Here is a 27,639-nt window from a genome sequence, read left to right on the forward strand (position 1 = left end):
GGGATGATCACTGGTCGGCGTGGACTCAGTGGGCTGAAGGGCCTGGTTCCGCAGTGTATCTCTAAAGTAAAGACGACAGAACATTGAAATTCTTGATACAGGTCTGTAAACTCAATAACACAAATATAATCAATGAATTAATAACCCTGATATTAGTTAACCATAATAGAACAAAACTGAAGTCCATAATGCAACCAAAGACAGCTCATGGGAGATCATAGTTCCTGAGGTTCATGTTGTTGCGTTGGGTTTGGAGACTGATAATTGCTGGGAGGAAGCTGTTCTTGAACCTGATGGTCACAGTTTTCAGACTACTGTACCTTCTTCCCAATGGTAGCAGAGAAATAGAGTGGCCAGGGTGATCTGGGTCTTTGATGACATTGGCTGTATTTTTGAGGCAGCGCCTCCTGTAGATCCCTTTGATGGTGGGAAGGTCAAGCATCTAAAAGGAAATGAGAAAAGGAAAGGGCAATCTATTTAAAGATCTGGAATGATCTGTGGTCCCATAACAGCACAGGTTGAGTGCCACAACTGATTATAATCTCCATGGGAAATCATTTTATTATGCAGTTACACTCATGTACGTGAAGATGATTTTATTGAAAAAGGATCCTACAAAGGTTTAACAGAGCAAATGGAGGGAGGTTCCTACAAGCAGTTCGAAGAAAGGCCTTGACCCAAAACGTCACTTATCCATGTTCTCCAGGGATGCTACGTGACCTGCTGAGTTACTCCAGCACTTTGTGTCCTTTTGTGAATCATAATATCACACTGGGGCTGAGAAACAGGGATATTCTCTCTTGGGGGAGTTAAAAGGGGAAGAAAAACAAATAAGAAAAAGAACCATTAAAAAAAGAGGGCAAGTGTAACATTTAGTTTAGCGATACAGCAGGGAAACGTGTCCTTCGGCCCATCGAATCCACGCCAATCATTGATCACCAGTTCTACGTGATCCCACTTTCTCATCCACTTCAAACACACTAGGGACAATTTACAGAGGCCAATGACCCTGCAAACCTGCACGTCTTTGGAATGTGGGAGGAAATCGGAGCACCCGGAAATGTTGACATTAGATCTCTAGTAATTATCTGTGTTATTATCTTTCTCAGTTGATTTGGCTTGCTCTCAGTGGGTAGACACACAGCTGGAGTAATTCAGCGGGTCGGGCAGCATCTCTGCAGTAAAGGAATGGGTGACGTTTCGGGTGAAGACCCTTCTTCAGACCAAAGATCTTTGGTTCAGACTGAGTCGGGGAAAGGGAAACAAGAGATATAGACGTTGATGTAGAGAGATATAGAACAAATGAATGAAAGATATACAAATAATAACGTTAAAGAAAACGGCCCATAGTTGGCTGTGGGCTAGGTGAAAATGAGCTATACAGACAGTGAAGCCCACCAGGACGACAGTGAAATAGTACAATGACATGGGTGGGGGAGGAATGGATAGAGGGGATGCAAGGGTTCTTGAAGTTAGTGAAAAGACGTGTACTGCTAACAAGTTCTCAGCTAACAATGACCTTGATTATCGTTACATGTTTACATATCTTTCATTCATTAGTTCTATATTACTCTACATCATCGTCTATATCTTTCTCCCTCTCCCCTGACTCTCAATCTGAAGAAAGGGTCTCGGCCCGGAAACGTCACCCATTCCTTCTCTCCAGAGATGCTGCCTGTCCCGCTACGTTACTGCAGCATTTTGTGTATCTTCGGTGTAATCTTTTCAAGAGAGAGCTGGATTTAGCTCTTAGAGCTAAAGGAATCAAGGGATATGGGGAGAAATGCAGGAACGGGGTACTGATTGTGGATGATCAGCCATGATCATTTTGAACGGCGGTGCTGGCCCGAAGGGCCGAATGTCCTACTCTGCACTTGTTGTCTATGTTTTTAAACCAGCACCTGCAGGTTCCTTCTTCCGCACACTTGCTGTCAGCGGGGCCCGGGCTGCAGCTTGTGGACTAGGCCGCGTTGCCGGGGTAACCGGCCGCGCCGTGACGCGAACAGCGGTGCTGGGCCAATGACGCGGCGGCTTTAACGGCGGGGCCGAGGCGCCGGGCCAATGGCGGGCGGGATTGCTGCGAGGCGGCGGCGGGGCGGGGAGGAGAGCGGCGGTAAGTTTGACTGCGGGCAGCGAGAGTGGGGGAAAGTGGGAGGGGGGTGGAGGAAGGGAAGAGGACGAGTAGGTGGGCGAAGGAAGGGGAGAGGAGGTAGAGGAGAGGAGGAAGGGAAGAGGAGGCGGGGGAGAGGGGAGAGGAGGTGGGGAAGGAAGGGGAGGAGGAGGGAGGAGGGCGGAGGAAGGGGGAGGAGGTAGGGAAGGGGAGGGGGGAGAGGGGAGAGGAGGTGGGGGAAGGAAGGGGGGAGTAGGAGGGAAGAGAGAGGGGAGAGGAGGCGGGGGAGTGGAGAGGGGAAGGGGAGTTTTGTTTGGGTCAGGTTTCGGGTCGAGACCCTTCTTCAGACTGAGAGTCGGGAAAGGGAAACGAGAGATGTAGACGGTGATGTAGAGATATACAACAAATGAATGAAAGATATGCAAAAATGTAACAATGATTAAGAAAACAGGTCATTGTTAGCTATTTGCTAGGTGAGAACGAGAAGCTGGTGTGATGGGTGGAGGAGGGATGGAGAGAGGGAATACATGGGTTGCTGACCAAAATGTCCCCTTTGAGCTTGCCATTAATAACCATATAACCATATAACAATTACAGCACGGAAACAGGCCATCTCGGCCCTACAAGTCCGTGCCGAACAAATTATTTTTCCCCTTAGTCCCACCTGCCTGCACTCATACCATAACCCTCCATTCCCTTCTCATCCATATGCCTATCCAATTTATTTTTAATGATACCAATGAACCTGCCTCCACCACTTCCACTGGGAGCTCATTCCACACCGCCACCACTCTCTGCGTAAAGAAGTTCCCCCTCATATTACCCCTAAACTTCTGTCCCTTAATTCTGAAGTCATGTCCCCTTGTTTGAATCTTCCCTATTCTCAAAGGGAAAAGCTTGTCCACATCAACTCTGTCTATCCCTCTCATCATTTTAAAGACCTCTATCAGGTCCCCCCTTAACCTTCTGCGCTCCAGAGAATAAAGACCTAACTTATTCAACCTATCTCTGTAACTTAGTTGTTGAAAACAAGGCAACATTCTAGTAAATCTCCTCTGTACTCTCTCTATTTTGTTGACATCCTTCCTATAATTTGGCGACCAAAATTGTACCCCATACTCCAGATTTGGTCTCACCAATGCCTTGTACAATTTTAACATTACATCCCAGCTTCTATACTCGATGCTCTGATTTATAAAGGCTAGCATACCAAAAGCTTTCTTTACCACCCTATCTATATGAGATTCCACCTTCAAGGAACTATGCACGGTTATACCCAGATCCCTCTGTTCAACTGTATTCTTCAATTAATGATTCAGTGGTTTTTTTATTGTCACGTGTACTGAATACATATTTTCCATATAGGTCATATGTATCCGCTGTTTCAGGTGTCAACCTGTTCCAGGTGTCAATATAGTCACCACACTTCGGCGCCACTTTTACACAGTCCATGCTGTAGCTGCTCAAAATGGCCCATTGCAGCCATCACCTCACTTGGATCGGGGCAGCGAACCATCCTTCTCCTCAATCGGCCTTCAGCTTTCCTTCTCCCGGGAGGGCACCTTCCGCAGCCGACCCTGTAGATGCAGAAAGCTAGACCCTCCGTTCTCCAACCAACTCTTTGTCCAGCCTGTAACGCTGATTCCTCGGTATAATTTCCTCCAACATTTGACCCCCCAAAGTGCAACACCTCACACCTGCCATTTCTCCGCCCATTTCCATAGCTGATCTATATTCCACTGTATGTTTTCACAGCCTTACTCACAGTCGGCGACACCAGCAACTTTGGTGTCGTCCGCAAACTTTGCAACCAACCGCCATGGCCTTGGTGAGTCTGATGGTCTTATATGAGGATGATTCTGTGGAAGTCCAACTCGCGGATGGCTCCAGCCTCCAGCTCTCCCCTTGCGGATCTGAATTTATGATTGAGAAGAGTCCTGCGCCGAACTTGCACCCCTTGCAGAGCTGCTGCCGGGTGCGCCAGCGAACTCTGTTCACCATCAGCATTTACAAGGTGGGTAACGGCAACTGATGCTACTTTCTCAAAGTGTGGCATCAGCCATACAGCTTACTGGTTCATTGTTACCACGTGTGCCAAGATACAATACAGCGAGAAGTTGCACAAGAAATTTGGTGAGGCTGCATTTTGTAGTATTGTGTTCAGTTTTGACCACCCTACTAGAGGAAGGATGTTGTTAAGAGTGCAGAGAAGTCTATAAGATGGAAGGGCAGATGCTGGTTTAAACCGAAGATAGACAAAATGCTGGAGTAACTCAATGGGTCAGACACATCTCTGAAGAACACGAATAGGTGAGGTTTCAGGTCGAGACCCTTCTTCAGACTTGTTCGTCTGCAGAAGGGTCTCGACCCGAAACATCACCTATTCCTTTTCTCAAGGGTGCGGAGAAGATTTACGAGGATGTTGCCAGGACTCGAGGGCCTGAGCTATAGGGAGATGTTAGGCAGACTAGGACTATTCCTTGGAGCACAGGAGGATGAGGGGTGATCTTATAGAGTTCCTTGGAGCGTACATCTTATAGAGATGTACAAGATCATGATTCCCCGTTGGATTGCAACCTTGTCGTGGTCGGGGAGTTTGTGTGTCTCAGTGACTCCTAAAGCTATGCCAGTGGGAGATTCATCTCCTGTTAGGGTCTCCCATGCAGGACAGGTCGAATGGTAGAGGTGAGACGAAGAGCGATCCACTGGTCCTCCAGGTTGGAGGTTGAACACAGGGCTAACAACCCTGTCTCGTAAAACAAATATGTTACAGAAACAGCAACTGAAGGAATCAACACTACTGGGTGTGATGGACATCCAGGGCTATCGACAGATGCTAGGATGAATGTCAATGGTGAAAGAGAACCAGGCAGCATCCCAAGAATAGCTCAGCACCGGACACAAGGAAAAGGAAAAGAGGGAGACTCAAAACCACCTGGAGTCGAACCGTAGAGGAAATGAAAACAATGGACCTGACCTGGGGTAGTGTCCAGAAACTAGCCCAGAATAGACAGGAGTGGTGGACCTTCGTTGCTGCCCTACATGCCAGGAGGCATAATAGCCAGTAAGTAACCATATAACCATATATCCATATAACAATTACAGCACGGAACCAGGCCATCTCGACCCTTCTAGTCCGTGCCGAGTCCAAGTAAGTAAGTAAGTAGGTAAGTACAAGATCATGAGTAGAATAGATAGGGTAAATACACACAGTCTTCTAGCCAGAGTAGGCAAATTAAAAACTAGAGGACAATGGTTTAAGGTTAGAGGGGAAAGATTTATTGGGAACCTAAGGGGAAACTATTTTACAAAAAGGGCAGTAGGTGTATGGAATGAGCTGCTAGAGGAGGTAGTTGAGGCAGGTACTATCCCAACATTTAGAAACATTTAGACAGGTACATTGGTAGGAAAGATTTTGAGGGATATGGGCCAAACGCAGGCAAGTGGGACGTTTTGATGGGCCATGTTTATCGGCTTGGGCAAGTTGTGCCAATGGGCCTGTTCCCACTCTGCATGACTATAATATACCTGTATAAGGTCATCCCTGAGCCTCCTATGCTCCAGGGAAAAAAGGTTCCCACGTACTCATCCTCTCCTTTTTACACCCCAGATCCAATAACATCCTCGTAAAATCTTTTTTCCACCCTTTCTGCATACTGTTTTAAGAAACCCTGTTGAATGTGCCTAAAACATTCTGCCCGTCTAAACATCTTGCAATAAGGAAGTACCAGGTTATACAGGGGAAATCAAAGGCAGTCCTGACAACAATGCTAAGAGTTGAGAAAAGGCTCATCTGCTCTGGATTATGCCATCAAGTCTCTGGCGTGGGATTTAATACCACAACCTCTCAAATTAGGTTTCAGCAGCAGGTCAACCTACTTACCAACCTCCCTATGGGAAAATATTTAATTACTCCATAAACTTGTCTAATCGTTTGTGTAACAACTTGTTTCGATCTGCAACAGCTGCGAAGCATTTAGATGATGAAAGATACAGCAGGACCTTTGGCTCACCGAGTCCACACTGACCGTTGATCACCCCTTCACACTAGTTTCTCATCCACTCCCCCCATACTACGGGCAATTTACGAAGCCAATTAACCTACAAACTCGCACGTCTTTGAGACGTGGGAGGAAACTGGAGCATCCAGATAAAAACCCACACGGTCACAGGGAGAACGTGCAAACTCCACGCACACAGACAGCGCCTGAGGTCAGGATTGAACCCGGTTCTCTGAGGCAGCGGCTCTACCAACAGCGTCACTGTGATAATATTCGGTATACACATGATAATAAATTAAACTAAACTAGAATTAGTTATTTTGAAAAGGAAATATTTACAGATCTGCAGAGGAACAGTAGAATCAGTTGGTCTGCTCTTTTGAGGGGCTGATCCTTCAGACAGGATGTGCTGAACAGACATGTTTTTATGCTGCATGATTCCAGTACAGTAACAACCCCACTGAATCCAATTTTAACCTCTCAGCTAGTTGCAGAAGATACATTTAGAGACTTTCTCTGAAAGTTCATAACGTGCAAAAAGGGTCGTTTCACAGAGTGTTGGAGTAACTCAGCGGGTCAGGCAGCATCTCTGGAGAACATGGATAGGTGACGTTTCACAGAGTGCTGGAGTAACTCAGCAGGTCAGGCAGCATCTCTGGAGAACATGTATAGGTGACGTTACACAGAGTGCTGGAGTAACTCAGCCGATCAGGCAGCATCTCTGGAGAACATGGATAGGTGACGTTTCACAGAGTGCTGGAGTAACTCAGCGGGTCAGGCAGCATCTCTGGAGAACATGGATAGGTGACGTTTCACAGAGTGCTGGAGTAACTCAGCGGGTCAGGCAGCATCTATGGCGAACATGGATAGGTGACTCTTCGAGCCTTCAGTTTAGTTTATTATCACGTGTACCGACAATTGGAGGCATGCTGAATGCACAGATACATTACAAAGGGAATAACGTGAGTATCATTCAGTGTAAGATAAAGCCAGTAGTTCGATCAAAGATAGTTTGAAGGTCTCCAATGAGGTAGATAGTAGTTCAGGACAGCTCTCTAGTTGGTGTTGGATGGTTCAATTGCCTGATAGCAACTGGGAAGAAACTGTCCCTAAAGCTGGAGGTGTGCGTTTTCACACTTATGTACCTCTTGCCTGATGGAGAGGAGAAGAGGGAGTGACCAGGGTGAGACTGGTCCTTGATTATGCTGGTGGCCTTGCGTGAAGTGTAGACGGAGTCAATGGAAGGGAGGTTGGTTTGTGTGATGGTCTGGGATGTGTCTAAAACTGCAATTTCTTGTGGTCTTGGATAGAGCTGTTCCCAAACCATGCTGTGATGCATCCTGATAAAGTAATGCTGTTCGGGGCTTTTCTTCAGACTGACCAGAAAATTAATGGTTCAATGGTACTTTATTGTCACAGTACAGTGAAACAGTTGAGTAAAAATCTTAATGTACATGGCCACAATCATACTTAACTACAAGAGCGGAGGACTGGTAGATTACACTGAGGCAGCACACTTCCCTATTGGAGAATATTTAACTACTCTGTAAATTTGTCCAATCTTTTGTGTAACAACTTGTTTTTATCTGCAACAGCTGTGAAGCATTTCAAGGTGAGAAGGAAAGATTTAACGGAAAGCTGTGGGGCAGCTTTTTTACATAATGGTGGGTGTATGGAACTAACTGCCGGTGGAGGTAGTTCTTCATATCGAGTCCACATCACAGGATTAGAAGTTGTTCAGCCAGAGCTGAACACACTTCTCGGCATCTGCATACAATGGTGTCTGTCTTGCGCTTGGTGGTGGAAACAGGGCCACGATGTGAACGCTCGTTACTTGGTTAATCAGGGTAGTTAAGGCAGGTGCTGTTGTTGGAATAATTTTCACGAGATAATAGACAATAGACAATTGGTGCAGGAGTAGGCCATACGGCCCTTCAATCCAGCACCGCCATTCAGTGTGATCATGGCTGATCATCCACAATCAGTACCCCGTTCCTGCCTTCTCCCCATACCCCCTGACTCCGTTATCTTCAAGAGCCCTATCTAGCTCTCTCTTGAAAGTTTCCAGTGAACCGGCCTCCTCCTCCTCCTCCTCCTCCTCCAGGCAGAGAATTCCACAAATACAACTCTCTTTGTGAAAAAGTGTTTCCTCATCTCCATTCTAAATGGCTTACCTCTTATTCTTAAACTGTGGCCCCTGGTTCTGGACTCCCCCAACATCGGGAACGTGTTACCTGCCTCTAGCGTGTCCAAACCCTTAATAATCTTACATGTTTCAATAAGATATCCTCTCATCCTTCTAAATTCCAGACTGTACAAGCCCAGCTATCCATTCTATCACCATATGACAGTCCCGCCATCCCAGGAATTAACCTTGTAAACCTATAGCAAGAATGTCCTTCCTCAAATTTGGAGAGCGAAACTGCACACAGTACTCCAGGTGTGGTCTCACTAGGGCCCTGTACAACTGCAGAAGGACCTCTTTGCTCCTATACTCAACTCCTCTTGTTGTGGAGTGACTGTCAAACTGTGGCTGAGCCATTCTTTGGAAAACGAACCAAATTGTCACACACGAGACTGGATGCCATAACATAAAGTAATACATAAAAAAATTATTGTAAAAGATGAATCTTATTCATTGCTATTTTCCTACCTACGGAACTATAATGCATGTTTGCTAAAAATATGAACATTCTAGTAGCTTTTTAAAATTCACGAGAGTTTGTAAGATAAAACTGAGTTATGAAAAATGCTTCCGTGTGAGGTCACACACGTTACCAGTCATATTTGACCTCTGACCCTAAACAAACATTGTCAGCATAACATAAAAATTTCACTTGATAAACTTCGGGGGGAAAAAAGAATCATGTTATACAGTACAAAACAATATACCCATAATGTTTTCAGAATTAGAAGAGATGTATTCGACAATTTTTCATATTTTGGATCACGCACATGATTAAGAATGGGCCAGCTGATTTATAAGTAATAACTTGTCAGACAAGGTGAACAGTCAAGCAAGAGACTGTCCTGCTGATTCAAAGCATGCAGTATTTTTTAATATCATTTTTGATAGCATAATAGCAAGGTTAGTCACGTACACTTGTTTACAGGGTTAACTATTGTGATCCAGCATTCAGTAACTTGCCACTGAGAAACAGGCGTCATTATCTATGTAGGAAGATTAGGATGTCTCGGTGTATCCTTGAGTTCACAAGCTCTTCTTTGTGTTTAGCGAACTTGTTTTCTTAACTCCATGGGGCCACCTGCACCAGGCATGTTTAGTCATTCACTGCAGTAACGTTTGATTCCCACAGAGTGAAGTGCCACCCATTTTGAAAGGGGATGAACAGCTCAGTTCTTCCCATACTTTAACAGCATTTACAAGGCACTTGGACAGGGAACATGGATAGGAAAGGTTTCGGGGGATATGGCCCAAACACAGGTAGGTGGGACTAGCATTGAGGGAACATTTTGGTTGGCGTGGGTAATTTACCTGGGCAAGAGAGGCCTGTTTCCAAGCTGTATGACTCTGGTAAACAAGAATTGCCATGTTTCTTGCACCTTGCCAATACACTACAAATGCAGGTCATAAGAGAAAATTATAAAATGCTAGAAATACTTAGCCTATTAGGCAGTATTTGTGAAGAAGATACAGGAATTAAATATTTTATATGGCAATGTTGAATATTTCCAATTTGCGTTTCAGTCCTAGTTATTGCCTGATATTCAGCGTTAACTTTTTTTTTCAGGAGCAAGTACTGCATGCTCTGGAGTTCAGGAATCGATTTGCCACTTGCCCGTATCTCCCTGCAGATTTGATCACTGCAGACAAACTACAGGTGAGTCCCACCTCAGCGAAGATTCAGATTCAAAGATTCAATTCAGATTCAGATTCAATTTTAATTGTCATTGTCAGTGTACAGTACAGAGACAACGAAATGCATTTAGCATCTCCCTTGAAGAGCGACATAGCAAACGATTTGAATAAAAAATAAATAATAAGTGTCCGGGGGGGGGTGACTGGCAGTCACCGAGGTACGTTGTTTAGTAGAGTGACAGCCGCTGGAAATAAGCTGTTCCTCGACCTGCTGGTTCGGCAACGGAGAGACCTGTAGCGCCTCCCGGATGGTAGGAGGGTAAACAGTCCATGGTTGGGGTGAGAGCAGTCCTTGGCGATGCTGAGCGCCCTCCGCAGACAGCGCTTGCTTTGGACAGACTCAATGGAGGGGAGCGTGGAACCGGTGATGCGTTGGGCAATTTTCACCACCCTCTGCAGTGCCTTCCGGTCGGAGACAGAGCAGTTGCCATACCATACTGTGATGCAGTTGGTAAGGATGCTCTCGATGGTGCAGCGGTAGAAGTTCACCCAGGATCTGAGGAGACAGATGGACCTTCTTCAGTCTCCTCAGGAAGAAGAGACGCTGATGAGCCTTCTTGATCAGAGTAGAGGTATTGTGGGTCCAAGAGAGGTCATCGGAGATGTTGACTCCCAGGAACCTGAAGCTAGAAACACGTTCCACCTCCGTCCCGTTAATGTGGATGGGGGTGTGCGTGCCACCTCTGGACTTCCTGAAGTCTACAATGAGCTCCTTGGTCTTCTTGGAGTTAAGGGCCAGGTTGTTGTCAGCGCACCATGGTGCTAAGTGCTGGACCTCCTCCCTGTAGGCCAGCTCATCGTTGTTGCTGATGAGGCCAATCACCGTTGTATCATCTGCATACTTGATGATGGTGTTAGTACCATGTACAGGTGTGCAGTCATAGGTGAAGAGGGAGTAGAGGAGGGGGCTCAGCACACAGCCCTGAGGAACGCCGGTGTTCAGGGTGAGGGTTGAAGAGGTGTGCTTGTCTAACCTCACAGACTGGGGTCTGTTGGTTAGAAAGTCCAGTATCCAGTTGCAGAGGGAGGGGTCGATGCCCAGGTTACCGAGTTTGGTGATCAGTTTTGATGGAATAATGGTGTTGAATGCTGAGCTGTAATCGATGAACAGCATTCTTACATAAGTGTCTCTGTTGTCAAGGTGGGAGAGGGCGGAGTGAAGTGCCGTTGAGATGGCATCCTCCGTACTCCTGTTCTTGCGGTAGGCAAACTGATAGGGATCCAGTGTGGGGGGTAGGCAGCTTTTGAGGTGTGCCAGGACCAGCCTCTCGAAGCACTTGGTGATGATGGGGGTAAGTGCAACTGGGCGGAAGTCGTTGAGGCTTGCCGCAGTGGAGTGTTTTGGCACTGGCACGATGGAGGTGGCTTTAAGGCAAGTGGGGACAACTGCTTGGGCAAGTGAAAGCGTGCCTCACACATCTTTAAAAACAAAGCGGAGGTGAGAGGGACAAAGTTTAAAGGGGACGGCAGAGAATTCCAGACTCACAACTCTCTGTGTGAGAAAGTGTTTCCTCATCTCCGTTCTAAATGGCTTACCCCTTATTCTTAAACTGTGGTCCCTGGTTCTGGACTCCCCCAACATCGGGAACATGTTTCCTGCCTCTAGCGTGTCCAAACCCGTAATAATTTTATATGTTTCAATTAGATGCCCTCTCATCCTTCTAAACTCCAGAGTATACAAGCCCAGCCATTCCATTCTCTCACCATATGACAGTCCCGCCATCCCAGGAATTAACCTTGTGAACCTATGCTGCACTCCCTCAATAGCAAGAATGTCCTTCCTCAAATTTGGAGAATAAGACTGCACACAATACTCCAGGTGTGGTGTCACTAGGGCCCTGTACAACTGCAGAAGGACCACTTTGCTCCTATACTCATCTCCTCTTGATATGAAGGCCAACATGCCATTCACTTTCTTCACTACCTGCATTACCTGCATGCTTACTTTCATTGACTATTGAACAAGGTCCCCCGATCCCCTTTTCCCAACTTGACACCATTCAGATAATAATCTGCATTCCTGTTTTTGCTACCAAAGTGGATAACCTCACATTTATCCACACTAAACTGTATCTGCCACGCATCTACCCACTCACCCAATCTGCCCAAGTCACCCTGCATTCTCATAGCATCTTCCTCACAGTTCATACTGCCACCCAACTTTGTGTCATCTGCTAATTTGCTAATGTTACTTGTAATCCCTTCATCTAAATCATTAATATATGTTGTAAATAGCTGTGGTCCCAACACCGATCCTTGCAGTACCCCACTAGTCAGTTGATGAAGTCAGTGAGTTCTGCGTGGTTGCAGGAGGTAGAACTGATGCAGTCGTCAATGTAGCAGAGATAGAGTTTGGGGATAGGGCCATTGCATGCATGGAACAATGATTGTTCAACGTACCCTACAATGAGGCATGCATAGCTGGGGCCCATGCGAGTGCTCATAGCTACGTCTTGGATTTGGAGGAAGAGAGAGGAGTCGAAGGAGAAGTTGCTAAGGGTAAGGACCAGCTCTGCTAGGTGGAGGAGAGTATTAGTAGATGGAAATTGGCTGGTTCTACTGTCGAGGAAGAAACGGAAAGCTTTAAGACCTTCCTGGAGGGGGATGGTGTAGGGTGACTGGACATCCATAGTAAAGATGGGGGAATGGGGGCCTGGAAAATGGAAGTAATTGAAGAGACAAAGGGCGTATGCGGTGTCTTGGACACAAGTAGGGAGGTATTGAACCAGGGGAATAGGATGGAGTCGAGGTATGTGGGAATTAATTCAGTGGGACATGGACAAGCAGAAACAATGGGTCTGCCAGGACAGTTCTGTTTGTGGATTTTGGGGAGATGATAAAACCGGGCCGAGCGGGGCTGGGAAACGATAAGGTTGGAGGCTTTAGAGGGCAGAGAGCCGGAAGTGATGAAATAGGTGACGTTTCTTGTCAGGGCCCTATTTCAGTACTTTTTTTGCACAAACCAACTTCAGCTGTTCCATGTATCTCAGTTTAGTTTATTGTCACGTGCACCAAGGTACAGTGAAATGGTTTTGTTGGTGTTAACCAGTCAGCGGAAAGACATTTATATGATTACAATCGAGCCAACCACAGTGTACAGATGCATGATAATGGGAATAACGTTTAGTCCAAGATTAGTCCAGTAAAGTCCAATCAAAGGTAGATAGTAGTTCAGGATGCCACCCTGTAAATGTGCAGGCTTGCTTGCTTGACTTGATATTTCCATTTAAACTTTTGTTCTTGTCCCTTGATTCTGCAGAACCTGTTCCTTGATATCCCTGAAGTGAAATGGCCCGGCACTGACAGGGAAGGTGCAGTGACGATCGCTGACAATGGTCGGGTTATGGTCTCCTCCCTGGGAGGTCAAGCCTTCCTCTACTTATCCCCATCTCGACTGGAGTTCACCGTCGAGTTCCTGGCGCGGGTCAGCCGCCCCGTCCCCGGCAAGCCGCGTCCTAAACCGGGACTGGCGCAGAGCGATGGGCTTGGCTCGGAGCAGGAGAACGTGAAGCCTGTGGCACTGGCTTCGGGGAACAACGCTTCGGTGGGGAGAGCCCGCGGTCGGCAGGGTGAAGCCCAAAGAGCTGCGCCACCCTGCAAGCCGGATGTCAGAGGCTCAACGGAGATGTGTCCCAAGTACACGCACCAGTACACCTGGGTGGTCCAGCACCACACCGTCTCCCTGTGTCCACCAGAATGGCGTCATCCTCTCAATCTCGCACTTCACTGCAGTGGGCAAGAAGATAAATCACCAAGCAACCACTCCGGCAGACATGACAAGCCTGAGACACCGGGGCCTCTTGCATTGCCAGAAGCGACCACTATTCCTCCCAAGGCATTGCCCCTCAACTGTCCAGCCCCACATCTTCACAGGTGGGTATCTTATCAATGAAATCCTCTTTATCAGGGGAAGTTTAACCAGTCTGAAGAAGGGTCTCGACTCGAAAACGTTACCCATTCCTTCTCTTGAGAAATGATGCCTAATTCAGTGGGTCAGATAGCATCTCTGGAGAGAAGGATTAGGTGATGTTTCAGGTCGAGACCTTTCTTCAGACACAATTCTTACATGTAGCAGCACAACAGATATGTAAACTAAAAAAATTTTTAACTTATTATGTATTGAAGATATCTGTTGAAATGTGTGGTGTTATGTCTGTCTTGAAGCTGTTGTGGCACTGTAATTTCCTGTAAAGGATTATTAAAGGTTATTCAATTCAATTATTCAATTTAAAGGGCCTGTCCCACTTACGTGTCGTTGGCACGCAAATTACTCGTGGTCACGTTGAGCCGTGAAGGTCCCGCGAAGGTCGCGTGCGATTTCATGCGTAAGCATAGCCGCCTAGAGTGCGTGATGTCATTTGAAGATGGACGCAAAATGCAGGAGTAACTCAGCGGGACCGGCAGCATCTCTGGAGAGAAGCAATGGATGATGTTTCGTGTCGAGACCCTTCTTCAGCCTGAAAGAAGGGTCTTGACCCGAAACGTCATCCATTCCTTCTCTCCAGAGATGCTGCCGGCCCCGCTGAGTTACTCCTGCATTTTGTGTCCATCTTCAATTTTCTTGGCCCCGCTCTGGGAGTAGAAGTGGAGGCGGAACCGGACCGCAACGGCCGTGAGCCCCAGACCGATTTGGGCGATCGTTTGCCTGCTTCTGCTGCTGTGGCAGGTGAGACGTTGCGCTGCGCCAGGGTCTTGGGCCTGTCCCACTTTGACCGTCAGTTCCGCGACAAGCCGTTGGCGTGCGAAGATTTTGTTCGCTACAAAAATTTCGGAGCCCCACGCGATGTCATGCTCAACTACATACCCCTCCGCACTCCTCAGTGGGACCGGCCCCGCATGTTTAATAGCCTGATGGTCGTTGGGAAGAAACTGCTCCTAAACCTGGACATTACAGTTTTCAGCTCCTATACCTTCTTCCCGACGGCAGGAGTGAAATGAGAGCGTGGCCAGGGTGTTGCGAGTCTGTGACAATTGTGGCAGCGATTCATGTAGATCCATTCAATGGTGGGGAGGTCAGTACCCACACATATTCTGTGATAAACCGTCTGAAGAAGGATCCCGACCCGAAACGTCACCTATCCATGTTCTCCTGAGATGCTGCCTGATCCACTGAGTTACTCCAGCACTCTGTGAAACGTCACCTATCCATGTTCTCCACAGATGCTGCCTGACCCGCTGAATTACTCCAGCACTCTGTGATTTACATAAAACTCCAGCTTCTGCAGTTTCTTGTGCCTGAGGAAGAATGTGCTAGTGTTGGAGAGGATCCAGAGGAGGTTTACAAGAAAACATGGGGATGATTGGGTTAAAATATGAGACTCTGGTCCTGTACATACTGGAGCTTAGAAGGATAAGGAGGATCTCATTGAAACTTACTGAATAGTGAAAGGATTGGATTGAGTGGACGTGGAGAGGATATTTTCACTAGTGGGAGAGTCTGGGACCAGAAGGCACAGCTTCAGAATAAAAGTAAGTACCTTTAGACTGGAGATGACGATGAATTTATTTTGCCAGAGGGTGGTGAATCTGGAATTTAATTTCCACGGATGACTATGGAGGCCGTCATTGGGTATTTTTAAAGCGGAGATAGGTTCTTGATTAGTGCGGGTGTCGGGAGTTAAGGACTTGTCCCACTTGGCCGTCACTTATGTGACAGGCCGGTAGTGACTGACGCACGACGGTCACGATGCTTCCGCATAGCCGTCTGGAGCGCATGACATCATTTGAAGATAGACACAAAATGCAGGAGTAACTCAGCGGGATTGGCAGCATCTCTGGAGAGAAAGAATGAATGATGTTTCGGGTCGAGACTCTTCTTCAGTCTGAATAGAAGGGTCTTGACCTGAAACGTCACCCATTGCTTCTCCAGAGATGCTGCCGGTCCCGCTGAGTTACTCTATCTCCAATCGTCTTGGCCCCGCTCTGGGGGGGGTGGGGGGGGGGGATCCGGATCCGGATCCGCAATGGCCGTGAGCCCCAGGCTGAGCACGGCAATCGATTGCCTGCTTCTGCTGCTGTTGGAGTTGAGATGTTGCGCCGTGCCAGGGTCTTGGGCCTGTCCCACTTTGGCCGTCAGTTACGCGACAGGCCGGTGGCGCGCGAAGATTTAGTGCAGAACGAAATCCTGGCATGCAGCACGCAACTCCACATTCTTCCACGCCACTCCATGCGCCCGTACCGCGCTACCCACATGCTAGCAGGTCGCGTAAATGGCGCGCGAATGACGGCCAAGTGAGACAGGCCTTTTACTCTCGACTTACTCTGCTCCTAGAACTTATGAACTTATGTGATTAGTAAGGGCGTCAAAGGTTATGGGGAGAAGGCAGGAGAATGGAGTTGAGAGGGAAAGGTAGATCAGCCATTGTGCAAACGTAAGTACGTATTGCAACCTAATACAAAGCCCTCAATAGATTATTGCTGAGGTCAGGTTGTGAGATGTGGTTCAATAGTCTGATGATTAATGGGAAGAAGCTGTTCCTGAACTTCTATGTATACTGCCAGCCCACAATTAATGGAAAAGGTGAGAAAAACATTAATCATGTAGAGCATTCCTTGTACGATTATTACGGTATTCATCAACATGCATCATGTCATAAAGCTCTAAATGTATTGATGCATGTCACTACCTTGAGATTCCTTTTGCTTGCATATCTGACTGTGGCAAACATAAGGAATATACCAGTAATAATTGCTGTTTCTACACCTAGATGGCGATACAGAAATGTGTTGAGTCAGGGAGAGCCAGACTTGGAGACCTGTCTGGATTCGGAGCCAGTGAAAGTGGTTTGGTGTCAAGGTGTTGTGTACAGGTAAGAATGCATCGGGAATTTAAATAATCCTGCATTAACAGGGGTATTTCAACTTCATTTGGGTATGTTGAGTACAGTGGTGGAAATGGGTAGGAAGGAACTGCAGATGCTGGTTTATACTGAAGATAGACACAAAATGCTGGAGTAACTCAGCAGGGCAGGCTGCATCTCTGGAGAAAAATAATAGGTGATGTTTTAGGTCAGAACTCTTTTTCTGACCCTTTTCTGAAGAAAGTTTCTGATTAGCAACGTCACCAGAGATTCAGCTTGACCTGCTGAGTTACTCTAGCATTTTGTGTCTGGCCATGGTGGAGATGATGTTTAAGTGCTCAGACAAGCCAGCTGCTTTCATCTGGATGCTGTCAAGCTGCTTGAATGTTGCACTCATTGGAGTATTATAGTGTTTAGTTTTAGGTCATCCTGCTACAGAAAAAATGCCGTTAATGTGGGAAGAATACGGATAAGGTTTGCGAGGATGCAAGGACTCAAGGTCCTGAGCTACAGGGAGAGTTTGAGCAGGCTGGGACTTTTTTTCTCGGAATGCAGGAGGCTAAGGTGCGAATGCATAGTTTTTCCCCCAGGGAATGGGGAATCAAGACTCAAGATGATAATTTTAGTTGAGAGAGGGGCAAGATTTAATAGGAAGCTGAGGGGCAACTTTTTCACTCAGAGAGTGATGGGTATGTTGTACAAACTGCGCAAGGAAATAGTTGAGGCAGGTGCAATAAAAGACATATGCATAGATATATAGTTTGAAGAAGGGTCTCAACCCGAAAAGTCGCCAATTCCTTCTGTCCGTAGATGCTGCCTCCAGTATAGATATATATTCCATCTACTCTTATATGACTTGCTACAGCCAGACAGATGCACCATCAAAAGCATGCTGAAGGGTTGCATCACAGCTTGATTTGGGAACAGCTTTGCCCAAGTCTGCAAGAAATTTCAGACAATTGTGGATGTAGCCCAGTCCATCACACAGACCACTAAGGCACTGGACAAGACCACGTTTGGAGTATTTTGGGAGGTTTTGGGCCCTGTATCTGAGGTAGGGTGTGCTGGCTCTGGAGAGCACCCAGTTTACTGGAATGATCCCAGGAATTATTGGAACAAAACGTATGATGAGAGTTTGAAGGCACTGTTCCTACTCGCTGGAGTTTAGAAGGGTGAGAGGGCCCTAATTGAAACTTACCGAATAGTGAAAGGTCTGAATATAATGGTTGTGGAGAGGATGTTTCCACTAGTGGGAGAGTCTAGGACCAGAGGCCATAGCCTCAAAATAAAAAGACATATCTTTAGAAAGGAGATGAGGAGGAATCTCTTTAGTCAGAGGGTGGTGAATCTGTGGAATTCATTGCCACAGAAGGCTGTGGAGGTCAAGTCAATGGATATTTTTAAGACCGAGACTAGACTAAGTGGGACCTGTTGGCAATATTCCACCACTCACCCATAGCCCCCCATGGGAGGCCTGCTACCCCAAAGCAACCCGTTCCCCAACGCGATATTCCACCACTCACCCGTTCCCCCATGCAACCCATTCCCCCAACACAATATTCCACCACTCACCCATAGCCCCTAACTGCGCAGGCGCAGCTCATTTCCCCTCATCCCCGAGCACTCCCTCCCCTCCTCTTCACCCTTCCTCTTCTTTCCACTCTCCTCCTCCCCTCCTCCAACCCTTCCCTCGCCTCACCTTTTCCTTTCCCCTACCCTTAGTCACCCCCTTCCCTTCCTCCATAACTCATCTCCCCCCTACCCCCCACCTCCCCCTATACCCCCCACTATCCCTCCTGACCTCCCCCACTCCCTACCTCCCCCACTTCCCCTCCTCTCCCTCTATTCCCCATCCTCCCCCACTCTCCCTCCTCACCTCCTCCACTTTTCCCCTCTCCCTCTCTACCTCCTCCTCTCCCTCAATCCCTCCACTCTCCCTCCGCACCTTCCCACGATCTCGAGGTTGCAGCAGTCGGCCTCAGAGTCTCCCTCCTCACCTCCCCACGATCTCGAGGTTGCAGGAGTTGGCGTCGGAGTTGGCCCGGCTCTGAGCGATGCAGCTCCAGGTGATGCACTAACTCTGCTCGTCCATTCCTTCAATTCTCCCCGCCGGTGAGTGACAGAGGGCCCGGCCAGTCAGTGCGGCGATGTTGTGCCGAACGAGCGTCGCCATCCCAGCCTGGGTGTCACCGTCCTGGGTGACTGACAGGAGAGGAGACCAATCCACGTGGGGGTGACTGGCAGGAGAGGAGATCAATCTGCGCATGCACAGTTTTAAAGATTTTTAAACCTTAATAACTTTTAAACTATACTATCGACCGGTACACTACTGTTACACTTGAGAACAGGAGAATGGTGAGTAAGGTGACGAAAAATCGTAGCGCCATTGTGTACCGTGTTTGCGCAAATAGAAAAACCACGCAAACCGGATGAGCACAAGATCAGAGTTTTAGTTATGTACAGATTGACAGATTCTTGGTTAGTAGGGGCGTCAGGGGTTATGGGGAGAAGGCTGGAGAATGGGGTTGAGAGGGAAAGATAATCATCCTTTACTGAATTGCGGAGTAGACTTGATGGGCCTAATTCTGCTCCTACAACTTATGAGCTTATGAGATCAGACTCCCCACAATTGACTCCATCTATACTTCACGCTACCTACACTTCCAGCAACCAATGTATTCAAAGACTTGTCCCACCCTGGTCATTCCTCCCCCTCCCCGCTCCTGTCTTGGCAGAAGGTACAGAAGCTTGAATGTGCGCACCACCAGACTCAGGAACAGCTTCTTCCCCTCTGTTATCAGGCTTCTGAACGGTCCTTCCATATGCTAGGGTGCTGTCCAATTCACATCTACCCCATTGCGGACATTGGACTTTGTCTCTGGAAGTGGTGCGCTACAATGCTGAGAACTATATTCTGCACTCTGTATCTTCCCCTTTGCTTTATCTCTTGTACCCGGGTTTGAAATATGTGGATACAATCACTTTAATCATTTTGATCTGCTTGGATCGCATGCTTTTCACTGTACCTTGGTAGACGTGGCAATAATCAGCTTAAACCTGTCTTAGTAAACCTTGACATTTTGTGTTACGTGGATGCCGGATAAGAGGTGAAAAAACGTGAGGAAGTTCTACGGTATGAGTAGTGCTTGGGGTGGGAGATTGGAACCTTCGCATAGTCCGCGCTGTTTCGACGAATGCAATCAACCTGGCATGCACAATCAAATAAGATCAAATAGAACAAGTTGTCCTACAACTTTAGGCTGTGCACGCCATATGCAAGAAGAAGAAGTAGTGCCTTTTCTCAAAAGTTGAGATGTCACGTATGTCTATTCTTGCACATGGATGGAAATAAATCTCATGGGCTATTACTAATTCAGGGGAATCGTAGACAGTTTCACCAGAATACCAGACACTATTTATCTCCCACGAATCAACGTCACTATTAATTTCAAAACATTATTGAATCACTGAGAACAGCTTTGGGATATCCTGTGGTCTTGGAGCATGTGACAGAGAACTGCAAGTCTTTTTTTTTAATGTATTCTCACTGTGTTTCCGGGCACTGCAGCTAATCAACCATAATCACAATGATTGGCAGTGCAGGCTCGAAGGGCCAAATGGCCTCCTCCTGCATCTATTTTCCATGTTTCTATGTTAAGTGTTTAGAAAAAAATACTTTGTTGTCTAGTTTTGTGGAGTAATGCAAATGGTAAAGCTAATGAGAATCTCACTGTCTCTCGGCCAAAGTGATTCACAAAACGACACCAAGTACTGGAGTAACTCAGCAGGTCAGGCAGTATTCCAGGAAAACATGGATATGTGTCGAATTGGGTCAGGACCCTTCTTCTCAATTGGTATTAGTTTATTATTGTCACGTATACCGAGACAGAGTGAAAAGCTTTGTTTGTTTACTGTCCAGTCAAATCATACTAGGCACGAGTACAACTAAGCTGCACACAAGTATAACAGGTAGTGCAAAGAGAAATACCAGAGCGTACAGTATGGTTTATGGTGCAGAGAGATATACAATGTCAGCTCATTGGATTTCTCTAGGAGTAGTCATGTGGTACATCAGAAAGCCACTCTGTTACAGATCTAAGATAGACACACAGTGCTGCAGTAACTCAGCGGGTCAGGCAGCATCTCTGGAAAACATGGATAGGTGACGTTTCACAGAGTGCTGGAGTAACTCAGCGGGTCAGGCAGCATCTGTGGAGAACATGGATAGGTGACGTTGCACAGAGTGCTGGAGTAACTCAGCGGGTCAGGCAGCATCTGTGGAGAACATGGATAGGTGACGTTTCACAGAGTGCTGGAGTAACTCAATGGGTCAGGCAGCATCTCTGGAAAACATGGATAGGTGACGTTTCACAGAGTGCTGGAGTAACTGATCCAAAAGGATCCTGACCCAAAATGTCACCTTAGTTTAGTTTAGAGATACAGTGTGGAAACAGGTACTTTGGCCCACCGAGTCAGCATCGACCTGCAATCCCCACATATTAACATTCCCCTACACGCACAAGGGACAATTTTACGTTTACACCAAGCCAATTAACCTACAAACCTGTACGTCTTGGGAATGTGGCAGGAAACAAAAGATCGGAGAAAACCCACGCAAGTCACAGGGAGAATGCACAAACTCCATACGGACAAACATCCATAGTCAGGATGGAACCCGAGTCTGGTGCAGTAATGCAGCAGCTCTACTGCTGCGCCGCCATGCCATCTATCCTTTTTCTCCAGAGATGCTGCCTGACCCACTGAGTTACTCCAGCACTTTGTGTCGATCTTTGGTACAAACCAGCATCTAGTTATTTGTTTCTACATGTTACAGATCTTATCTTTGTTTCATCCACACCCTTCTGTGGAACTTAAAACATGTTTGATTTGTACCTTTGTCCTACTTTGAGATAAATATTAGACCTGGAGCGTTTTCCCTGATTTTGACTCCACGGATGTGCTTGACCAACTGAATGTTATCAGTATTTTCTGTTTTTTATTTTGACTGCATAAGTACAATGGCTTGAAACTTATTTCAGAGACTGAGTATTATCGATAATGCACCAGTCAGGAGTGTAATGGACTATTTGTTTTCCGGGATGAATACCAATCCGTCAGCTCTGATTTAATGGGAGCCTGAGGGGTAACGTTTTGCACATAGGGTGGTGGGTGTATGGAATGAGCTGCTGGAGGAAGTAGTTGAGGCTGGTACCAATGTAACGTTTAAGTGACATTTGGACAGGTACATGGTTAGAATAGGCTTAGAAAGATATGGGCCAAGCGTGGGAAGGTGGGACTGGCGTACATGGGCAAGTTGGGCTGGAGGACCTGCTGTATGACTCTGACTCACAAACGTCATACCATTGTAATGTCAACTTTCCACTTGCGGGACTGCAACAGAGGGCGGTGGAGGTCGGTTCTCTGGATACTTTCAAGAGAGAGCTATATAGGGCTCTTAAAGATAACAGAGTCAGGGGATATGGGGAGAAGGCAGGAACGGGGGACTGATTGTGGGTGATCAGCCATGATCACATTGAATGGCGGCGCTGACTCGAAGGGCCGAATGGCCTTCTCCTGCACCTAGTGCCTTTTGTCTAACAGGAAAGTGGCCTGACCCCAGCTACTCTCGGTCTGTTGTTGTAGGATCGTGGCAAGAAAGGACACAAAGTGCTGGAGTAACTCAGCGGGTCAGGCAGCATCTCTGGAGAACATGGATAGTTGACATTTTGAGGCTGGTCCCTTCTTCAATACAGTCAATACAATCAGTTTTATTCGTCACGAGGCGTGTCCATGAATGAGTAATAACCAAGACAGGAGGCACCTCTGCCTGCCGTTGTCCATCACTGCAGCTTTAATGCAGTCATTAGATGGGGAAACAATCACAGGCCAGGGCCATGTCAGTCCATTGGGTCACGGAGAACGTGCAAACTCCACACAAAGCACCAGTGGTCAGGATCGAACCCGGGTCTCTGGTGCTGTGAGGCAGCGGCTCTACAATCTGTGCCAGCCACTGTGCCACCACTTTAGATTTTCAATTCTTCAACAGCCAAGGTGGGATTTGGACTTGTATATGTAGATGAGTGGTGCATTTATCAGTAATTTCATGAATAGAATACTTCACCTGCCCGTGGATGTTTATGACTTTTTCTGTTTATTGTCTTGTTGCTTCAGAGTAATTGCTGGGACAGTGACCTCTGTGGAAATTTACCCAGGAGATGGTTCTGTTCTCAAAGCCCACGATGCCATGAGCAACTACTTCACTCATTATCGGGTGGGACACGCTGACGTGCAGGTAACGGAGTTACAAGCTTCCATCAACAAAGCTGTGCTTTATGCTTACACAAGGAACTGTAGATGTCAAGTGCTGGAGTAACTCAGCGGGTCAGGAAGCATCTGTGGACAACATAGATATATTGTGATCTTCAAGAGCCTGAGGTTGTTGGGAAGCTGTCCTTAAATCTAAAAATCACAGCTTTCGGACTCCTGTACCTTATTCCCGATGGCAGGAGTAAAATGAAAGTGTGGCCAGGGTGGTGTGGGTCCCTGATGATGCTGGCTGCCTTTATGAGGCAGCGCATCCTGTAGATCCCTTATGGTGAGGAAGTCAATATCTGTAATGTAGTGTCCACCACTAGGGATAATTTACATTTATACCAATTCTCCTGCAAACCTGTACATCTTTGGAGTGTGAGAAGAAACTGAAGATCTCGGAGAAAATCCATGCAGGTCATGGGGAGAATGTACACATTCCGTACAGACAGCAGCACCCTTAGTCAGGTTCTAACCCGGCTTTCTGACGCTATAAGGCAGTAGCTCCACCGCTGCGCCACCGTGTCTTTTTTTGTGCCGTGTGCTTGGTTGTCAAGTAGTTCTGAGCTTTACTGGTATGACCTGTTAAGATCAACAAGCCCTCCAGGGTTGATTCTCTGTGCAGGGAACCCCAGGCTGGGCACAGTCGAAGACGGGACGACCAGTTCCATCGCTGGCTGAATATCGCTTCCTGGTGGAACGTCTGCCTGTGTGACCATCAGGCAAGGCAGCTCTGTGCTGAGACACAAGTCTTAGTTTAATTTAGTTGAGAGATACAGCGTGGAAACAGGCTCTTCGGCCAACCAAGTCCACGCTGACCAGATATCCCCGTACACTGGCACTATCCTACCAACTAGGGACAATTTACAATTTTTTTCAACCGAAGCCAAATTAACCTACAAACCTGCACATCTTTGGAGCGTGGGAGGAAACCGGAGCACCCGTGGAAAACCCACGTCGTCACGGGGAGAACATACAACCTCCATACAGACATCACCCTTAGTTAGGAATGAACCTGGGTATTTTGCACTGTAACGTTGCAACTCTACTGCTGCGCCACCCTGCCACCCTCGTCATTATATATTTAAAATTTAGTTTAGTTTATTGTCACGTGTACTGAGGTACAGTACAGTGAAAAGCTCTTTTTATTTTGCGTGTTCAAGAAGCTGTTGAACCTGGAGGTCACGGTTTTTCAGACTACTGCAGGAGTGAGATGAGGGAGCGGCCAGGGTGGTGTGACATTGGCTATCTTTTTGAGGCAGCGTCCCAAGCATTGAAAAGAATTGATAAAAGGAAAGGGCAGTCTATTCAAAGATCAGCATTAGCTGGACAAAGAACTGTGGTTCCCTAACACCGCTGGTTGAGTGCTACAACTGATTACAATCTCCATGGCAAATCGCAGCTTTAATGTCCAGCAACACTCACATGTATGTGACAAATGACAGATTGCTGGAGTAACTCAGCGGGTCAGGCAGCACCTCGAGACACTTTATCAGACTGGATTAAGGGATAGGCCATTCAGAACTGAGACGAGGAAAAGCTTTTTCACCAGAGAGTTGAAAATCTGGAATTCTCTGCCACAGAAGGCAGTGGAGGCCAATTCACTGGATGCTTTCAAGAGAGAGTTAGATATAGCCCTTAGGGCTAACGGGACCAAGGGATATGGGGAGAAAGCAGAAACGGGGTACTGATTTTGGATGTGTTCAAGAAGGAACTGCAGATGCTGGAAGATCGAAGGTACACAAAAATGCTGGAGAGACTCAGCGGGTGCAGCAGCATCTATGGAGCGAAGGAAATAGGTGACGTTTCGGGCCGAAACTCTCCTTCACACTGATAAAGTCTGAAGAAGGGTTTCGGCCCGAAACGTCACCTATTTCCTTCGCTCCATAGATGCTGCTGCACCCGCTGAGTTCCTCCAGCATTTTTGTGTACCTACTGATTTTGGATGATCAGCCATGATCATATTGAATGGTGTTGCTGGCTCAAAGGGCTGAATGCCCAACTCCTGCACCTATTGTCTATGTTTCTACGGGTTATGTGTCGCCTGTCCATCCCCTCCACAGATGCTGCTTGAACCGTTGAGTTCCTCCAGCCATTGTTTTTTTGCTCAAGATTCCAGCATCTGCAGTTTCTTGTGCCTTCAGTGCATTGTGCTTTTCTTTTTGGTTCAGGGAGAAGAGAGAATGTACAGAGTGAGCAGCCTTCCTCCAGACACACCTGGCTCCAAATACTCCATCTGTTCCATGGTCACACGTGCACTCAGGTATCTGCTCCAGAAGCTTTAATTCCTTTGGTTTTTAATTTAAAAGGTAAAAAAGACTTAAAGTGATAGCCCAAGGGACTCCAATGGGATAGATGATAGGTGAGAACCACACTCCAATTGGTGATAGGATGGTTCAGTTGCCTGATAACAGCTTCATGCTGCCTCGCCAATGCCAGCAGCATAATCAAGGACCAGTCTCAACCCCGGTCACTCTCTCGTCTCCCCTCCCCCACCAGGCAAGAGGTACAGAAGTTTGAAAATGCACACCTCCAGATACAGGGACAGTTTCTTCCCAGCTGTTATCAGGCAACTGAACTATCCTCTCACCAACTAGAGAGCGGTTCTGACCTCCCATCTACCTCATTGGGGACCCTCAGCCTATCTTTAATTTGACTTTACTGGACTTTATCTTACACTAAATGTTATTCCCTTTATCCTTTATCTGTACACTGTGGATGGCTTGATTGTAATCATGAAAAGTCTTTCCCCTGACAGGATATCACCCAACAAAAAAGCTTTTAATGTATCTCGGCACACGTGACAATAATAAACTAAACTATTTAAAGTTTATTCATTGCCCGGCCCTTAGTTCTTTACTCCTTTAGACTTTAGAGATACGGTGTGGAAACAGGTCCTTTGGCCCAGCAAGTCTACGCTGGCCAGCGATCACCCCGTACACTGACACTCTCCTACACATTGATAACAATTAAAAAATTTTACTGAAGCAAATTAACCTACAAACCTGGACGTCTTTTGGAGTGTGGGAGGAAATTGGAGCACCCGGAGAAAACCCACACGGTCGCATGGAGAATTTACAAACTCTGCACAGACAGCACCCGTAGTCAGGATCCAACCCCAGTTCTCTGGCGCTGTTAGGCAGTAAGTCTACCGCTGCACCACTGTGCCGCTCCCAATTCCTCTATTCTGAATTTTCAGATACCAATTTAGTAATCAATGAAACTTGATCATTTCCATACCCTTGCATAACTTGTTGCTTTTCATTAATCTTGAATGCATTTGTGGATGTTTGGATAACTCACCATTGCTCTATCCTCATATCTGTTCCTTCCTACCGCTTTGGTGACTTTACAATAATATTATCCTTTAGTTTCCATGGTGATGTTTCCAAGTTCTCCCTGAAATGATGGCACTGGCAGTAACATGTATGCAGGTGAGGGACTTGTTTTGATAGGCGGATGGTTGGATAAAGGCCAGAGATGAAAAGACAAGACGAGCGAGATAAGGACAGAAGAGGCACGAAATGTAAATCCAGAGGAAGGATGTTGAGAAGATGTTTCCAGTAATGAGACTCTCGAACCAGAGGGCACAGCCTCAGAATAAAAGGACGTACTTCCGGAATAGACATGAGGAAGAATCTCTTTAACCAGAGGATGGTGAATCTGTGGAATTCATTGCCACATTCAGCTGCGGAGGCCGTCATTGGGTACTTTTAAAGCGGAGATTGACAGATTCTTGATTAGGAAGGATGTCAAAGGTTACAGGGAGAAGGGTTGAGAAGGAAAAATAGATCAGCCATGATCAAATGGGCTGAATGGCTTAATTCTGCTCCTATGTCTAATGGTCTTATCGGTGGAAGGGGACGGGTTGCCTTTCTGTCATTTCTCTTGGCTGGGTCTAACGTTATGAGTTAATGTTTTCCAGGATCCTGCAGTGCTGGAACCAGTTCAAGCTGTCCCTAAAACTGCCCAGTGTGCGTTGCTGGATCACGGTGAGTTCCCTTGTACGCAAAGCGTGTGTCAGTAGCAGTAGCCTGTGGTGTTGGTCCTTGGGTTGTGACAGAGCTTCCTCAATCACCAGAGGAACCGGGCCATGAACAAATGATGACTATGTTGGCTTGGAGTGCATCCACGAGTGATCACAGCCGTGGTCTCTTGTATTCCTTCAAGAGAAGGAGAAGACGAGAAGAGCGTGGATGTGCTGGAAATGGAGGGATGTAGATCATGTGATTGTAGTGTGACAAGAGCTGCCAGAGGAGGTTGTTGAGGCAGGGACAATCGCAACATTTAAGAAACAATTAGACAGGTACATGGTTAGGACAGGTTTAGAGGGATATGGGCCAAACGCTGGCAGGTGGGATTAGTGTAGATTAGACATGTTGGTCGGTGTGGGCAAGTTGGGCCGAATGGCCTGTTTCCACGCTGTATTCCTCAATGACTCTCTATCTATGACTCTGTGCAGGCAGAGCATATTAGTTTAACTACGCAGTATGTCCACCACAGACATTTGGGCTGAAGGGTCGGTTCGTGTGCTGTAGT

The 27,639-nt window shown here is 47.0% G+C and overlaps 1 protein-coding gene across 6 annotated transcripts in view; it reads left to right on the plus strand.

Annotated features, from left to right (window-relative positions):
* The first annotated feature begins 2,442 nt into the window (after positions 1-2,442).
* c3h5orf34 (chromosome 3 C5orf34 homolog) overlaps positions 2,443-27,639 on the plus strand; it is a 40,529-nt gene continuing 15,332 nt past the window's right edge. For 3 of the 6 annotated variants that reach the window (XM_055632075.1, XM_055632078.1, XM_055632079.1), the window contains exons 1-8: positions 2,443-2,583; positions 3,866-4,124; positions 9,864-9,953; positions 13,251-13,864; positions 16,699-16,800; positions 22,963-23,083; positions 25,272-25,363; positions 27,026-27,092. In XM_055632075.1, the coding sequence (XP_055488050.1) occupies positions 3,930-4,124; positions 9,864-9,953; positions 13,251-13,864; positions 16,699-16,800; positions 22,963-23,083; positions 25,272-25,363; positions 27,026-27,092 (1,281 nt within the window). In that variant the 5' untranslated portion in view covers positions 2,443-2,583; positions 3,866-3,929. Of the gene's footprint in view, positions 2,584-3,518; positions 3,760-3,865; positions 4,125-9,321; positions 9,557-9,863; positions 9,954-13,250; positions 13,865-16,698; positions 16,801-22,962; positions 23,084-25,271; positions 25,364-27,025; positions 27,093-27,639 lie in introns of those variants that run through there. The other 3 variants (XM_055632077.1, XM_055632080.1, XM_055632081.1) reach the window with 3 other exon arrangements.

This window comes from Leucoraja erinacea, chromosome 3, assembly GCF_028641065.1.
Source record: "Leucoraja erinacea ecotype New England chromosome 3, Leri_hhj_1, whole genome shotgun sequence".
Taxonomy (NCBI): domain Eukaryota; kingdom Metazoa; phylum Chordata; class Chondrichthyes; order Rajiformes; family Rajidae; genus Leucoraja; species Leucoraja erinaceus.